This window comes from Littorina saxatilis, linkage group LG14 (assembly GCF_037325665.1).
Source record: "Littorina saxatilis isolate snail1 linkage group LG14, US_GU_Lsax_2.0, whole genome shotgun sequence".
Lineage (NCBI taxonomy): Eukaryota > Metazoa > Mollusca > Gastropoda > Littorinimorpha > Littorinidae > Littorina > Littorina saxatilis.
Genome location: NC_090258.1, coordinates 12,837,618 through 12,842,617, shown reverse-complemented (window position 1 = coordinate 12,842,617; position 5,000 = coordinate 12,837,618). Strand labels below are relative to the sequence as shown.

The 5,000-nt window shown below is 37.2% G+C and overlaps 1 protein-coding gene across 5 annotated transcripts in view; it reads right to left on the bottom strand.

Moving 5' to 3' along the window:
• Positions 1-5,000, bottom strand: part of LOC138947137 (centaurin-gamma-1A-like) — a 61,890-nt gene that overhangs the window by 28,499 nt on the left and 28,391 nt on the right. For all 5 annotated transcript variants that reach the window (XM_070318586.1, XM_070318587.1, XM_070318588.1 and 2 more), the window contains 2 exons: positions 3,105-3,194; positions 351-425 (listed from right to left, as the gene is read on the bottom strand). In XM_070318586.1, the coding sequence (XP_070174687.1) occupies positions 351-425; positions 3,105-3,194 (165 nt within the window). The remainder of the gene's footprint in view (positions 1-350; positions 426-3,104; positions 3,195-5,000) is intronic.

Sequence of the window (5,000 nt, the reverse complement as noted above, 5' to 3'; positions counted from 1 at the left end):
AAAAATATTGTGACTATATGTGACCCTCCACCACGAAATAAGTCGCATGTCATCTCGCGCGGTTCTGCGCTAGGCTTAATAGAAGTCCGGGGAGTGTCTGGTAACAGTGTGAGGGTCACCTTAGTCACAGGCTTATAACTCACTCAGTTTTTGCTCTTTTCTAAAACGGTTTTCACCACTGGATAGAGCATAAAAAAACTCTTTAGGCAAATGTAAAAATATGAAAATCATGCAAAGGTGACATGTGACTCATTCCGTGGTGGAGGGTTACATATGATTATATGACTAAACCATGGTAGCAATGTCACATAGACTCCCAAGTTCACAGTAACATTGGTTTGAATCCTCACCTGTTTGACAGGTATGGCTCGACCACTGCCCACCTTCTCTCCATCCTGTTTTTTGTCGTCATCTTTACCTTTGGGCTGCAATAAAACAGTAGAATGTTGCAGGTAAATCAAAAACAATATATTAGTGTGGCCTTCCCCAACTTATGCAATAAACCTAATGTTCTTTAATGCCCAGATTAGGGTTGTTCCAATGTTATTGAAAAGAAAGTTTGATGAAGTTTACAATTTCTTCATCACCGGACCCTTGTTTGTCATCCTAATGTAAGCTTGTAGCCAAATAACTGAAAATAAAATACCATAATGTTGCTTGGTGTTTTTTGTTTTTTTCCTTTAAATTGTTTATTACCCTCAGAATATCAAAGAAATTTAAAAAGGAGCAAAATATGATAAATAAATATATTATATATTGTTATAAAACAAGGGCAAAAAACAAGAAAAAAAGTTAACATTAGTAGTAGACAGTAGTAAAAAAGTAGACAGAAACAATATGCCCCCCCCCCCCCCCCCCCCCCCCCCCCCCCCCCAGGAAGTAATCCAACAGGTAACAGTCTCACCCCCAGACAGGAACAATATGCCCCCCCCCCCAAAGTAATCCAACAGGTAACAGTCACACCCCCAGACAGAAACAATATGCCCCCCCCCCCCCCCCCGGGAAGTAATCCAACAGGTAACAGTCTCACACCCAGACAAAAACAATATGCCCCCCCCCCCCCCCCCAGGAAGTAATCCAACAGGTAACAGTCTCACGCCCAGACAAAAACAATATGCCCCCCCCCCCCCCCCCCCCAGGAAGTAATCCAACAGGTAACAGTCTCACGCCCAGACAAAAACAATATGCCCCGCCCCCACCCCAGGAAGTAATCCAACAGGTAACAGTCTCACGCCCAGACAGAAACAATATGCCCCCCACCCCAGAAAGTATCCCAACAGGTAATAGTATCACTCCCAGACAGACAAAGAAGTTGGGTACTTGAAGTGTTGATAATTATCACTACAAACAGAGTATGTATAATAACTTTGCAATACATTGGATGCATACACTGTGCAGGTTACAAAAGATGCAGTTATACATCTATATTTTTCAGAGCACCTGCAAGTCTTGATATAATAATTTGCAGGCCTGTAGTTCTACCCAAGTTCTGAAGATATTCAACATATATGCAATTATAAGTGAACGATGGAAACAAAAAATAGAGATCAGTTTAGTACACTGGTTTTAAATGGTTACCACAATCTTGTATAATAATCGTCCGTTTACAAAAGTAAAGCTAAGACTGCAGCGATTCCGGTTTCATTTCCCATCAGAATGCCTAGCACACAGCCCCAAAACCACTTTACATGTACATGTAATTCTAAAAAACATCCACATCATCTGACAGTTAAGAATTAATCTGTCCAATACTGCTTAAATCCCAATTTCATTTAAAGTTTATACTTCCATTTGCTACACTACAGTGCAAGTCTGAATTTTTCACTGACATTTCTTTAACATACTATGACCTGAACTTATCTTTCTTGAGTATTCTCTACATGACTACACGCAAAGTCACAGCTGACAAATAAAAAAGATCTTTTCAATGTGCACCAAAGAAGGCAACGACGTTAATATCAGCAAGGAATGTTAAATGTGCCAGGTGTGTTGCACAAGGAAGACAACAGAAACAACAAATCTGCTGAAAATAGTTCAGCAAATAAAAATGTAGAAGGGAGGAACCGCTGAGTGTGAAGAAGAACACACACGAACAGCCTCTAAAAAAACCACCAAAAAACTGTTGCAGGTAAAAAAAAAAGTGCGGAATAAGCAAAAACTACAAAACAGCTGTGCAGATCAGTCTGTTGTCCATGAACCTAATAATCTGATTTTCCCAGTGACTCAATTTCTTTCTATCTTGCTTTTTTTGTTACCACTCTCCTACAATACCCCCCCCCCCCCCCTCTCCCCCCCCCCCCCCCAAAAAAAAAAAAAAAGATACACAAATCACCTCACATTTTTGCCTTTGCTACAGCTGCAAGTGCCCGAGTGGACTAACTGCTGAGATAGACTGGAGTTTCCCTCAACATATGTTAAGTGCTTTTCATTATCTGTCTTTATCTTCTCTTAACTCTTTACTGCTGATACGTCAGTCTTCAGGCAAGAACCTGTCAAGCTGAATTTTACTATCCCAATACATACACTGTTCAACTCCATATCTTGTGTTATCAATCAATTTATTCAAATGTCTTCCATGTAACAGAAAAAGAACCATAAACACAAACTAAAAACCTGTAATATTCTTCATCCCAACTTTCCTACTATTCTGTTGTTTTCTTGTTTAAAAAAAATTCCAACCAGTAGTTAACACCTTTAATAAAACCTACAAAAAATGCAAACCTTTACACTCAAACATAATTATATGTCCTTTGAATATTCCTTTCAATATTTATTCAATGCATGTACTCAAGAAAAGCAGGAAGAACTAGATCGAGTAACAGAACAATACAACAACTATACATAAAGAACTCAAAAATTGCAGTGAAAGAGAACAAGCACAGCGATTTTCGTTTTTCCCACACCTAATAAAATATTTTCCTAATGTTTCTACAGTGTACTTCCTTTGTTTTTGTTTTGGTCCTAAAAGTTAAAAGCTTTAGTTCTGCTTTAAATTCAAGCTGCAGCAAAAAAATTTAAATAATTAAGCAGCAAAAATAAAGACCGCACTGACAACGACAACTCGTGACTTCCACAACAAAGACGTGTCCACCCGACAATCTTACATTGAAGAGATTTGAACGCCGTCTGTTCTTTCTACTCTGGGTAGGGGTACTGCTTGGTGTTGGCAAGTCTTTACCCTCTGGTTTGGAGTCCTGAAAAAATGGAGGTAATGTCCACCCCTCACCGTTAGTAAAATTAACAGATGGGAGAATACTAACAGATGGGAGAATACAGAAAGAGAAGAGTACAAAAGATACGTAAATATTACAGCTGTGAAGTGGAACCAAAGCCTTTGAAGGGTCATGCATGAAAAAGTCATTATATGTTTAAAAATCAAAAACAGTTTCAATGCTACATTACAAGTGCAATAATTTACATTTCCGAGAAAATTCTAAGTTCAAGTCCTATTAAGCAAAGCTTAAGCTCTTTCTTAACAATGGCTAGAATTCATTGTTTCATTTTCCCCTTCGTTTAAATCATGGCTTCGGTTCCATTTTTCACTGTGAAATCTGCCTAAATAAGTTCACATTCAAAACGGAGACACAGAAGTGATACATAATATGTCTTAAGCAATTAGGCAGATTTCACAGCAGACACAAGAAGTTAAACACAAAGAGTAATACTATGCAGATCAGCATGCATTAAATGTAAACATAATTTTCGTTCTGTTACATAAAACATCAATTATTAACACAGTCAATATAAATGCAAACATGTAACAGTCATGTGTCAATTTTAATACCTTTGATCAATATATTCCCAGAAAAAAAGTTTCAGGAAATCGTTGCAACACACTATTACTATTAGCTACTGTCAACAGTCAAAACCTTATACAATTGTATGGACTTCATTTTAGGGTTTCACCATAGTATTTTCTTTTTAAATTGTTTGAACTGAGCCCAGACTTTTCCAAAGAACCCTTTTCCTCCAATTAACAAATCATGTCCTAATTGGCTGAATCTTGTCAGTTACATTGTCCTCAAAAAGTATTTTTTTCTACTCAAGGTTAAAATAAATTGCTTGTAAGATTAGTAACTCTCCAAATGTAAACAATACATATGCATTCTTTAAAAAAAGCATTATAATAATTCATCACAGAAACAAAACTGTCCCAGCAATTGCACCTGAAAGAAAAACTTAGTTTCAGATATTTCAGCATTATAATATCATACATTATCACAATGGAAACAGTGACATTTCCTCCTTACAATTGGAATCAGCAGATTGGCTGATCATGTTTTCCTGTTCGGTTAGCCACCTAACATCATAACCTAATAGCATGATTTTTACAACATGAACATGAAAATCTGACAGATGTTTAACACCTGACAGTGCATGATGCAGCTAAAATGTCAAGTTAGAAAGAAATTAAACAGAATGGATGAATGAAAGAGAAATATACTTTTTGTCAATGTCAATACCACTCAATCCTAAGTACTTCCTTGACATGAGAGAGAGAGAGAGAGAGAGAGAGAGAGAGAGAGAGAGAGAGAGAGAGAGAGACAGACACAGAGAGAGACTGAGGCAGACAGAGAGAGACTGAGACAGACACAGAGAGAGACTGAGGCAGACAGAGAGAGACAGAGACAGACTAAGAAAGAGAGACAAACAAACAAAACCTGAGACAGGGTCTAAAGGACAGAGATGATCAGGTTCTTCACTGCAGAACTGAAGGCTACAACTAACAGAATGGTCAATTCATTCTTCATGCAAAATAAAAATGAGTCAAGAAGAAAGAACGAAGACCAGTTATTGCATGTAGAGACAACCACTTTCTCTGTAATATTTGAGACGTATGATTTTAATGTAAACATGACTCAGAGAAAAAAATTTACATTACACAAATTACAGTATTTGTACACTTAACAATAATATTTATACTATAACGTGTGATAAACATTGATTTAAAAGCTTGATAACTGGCATTAATAGAATAATTATGTATTACTATGAGTGTC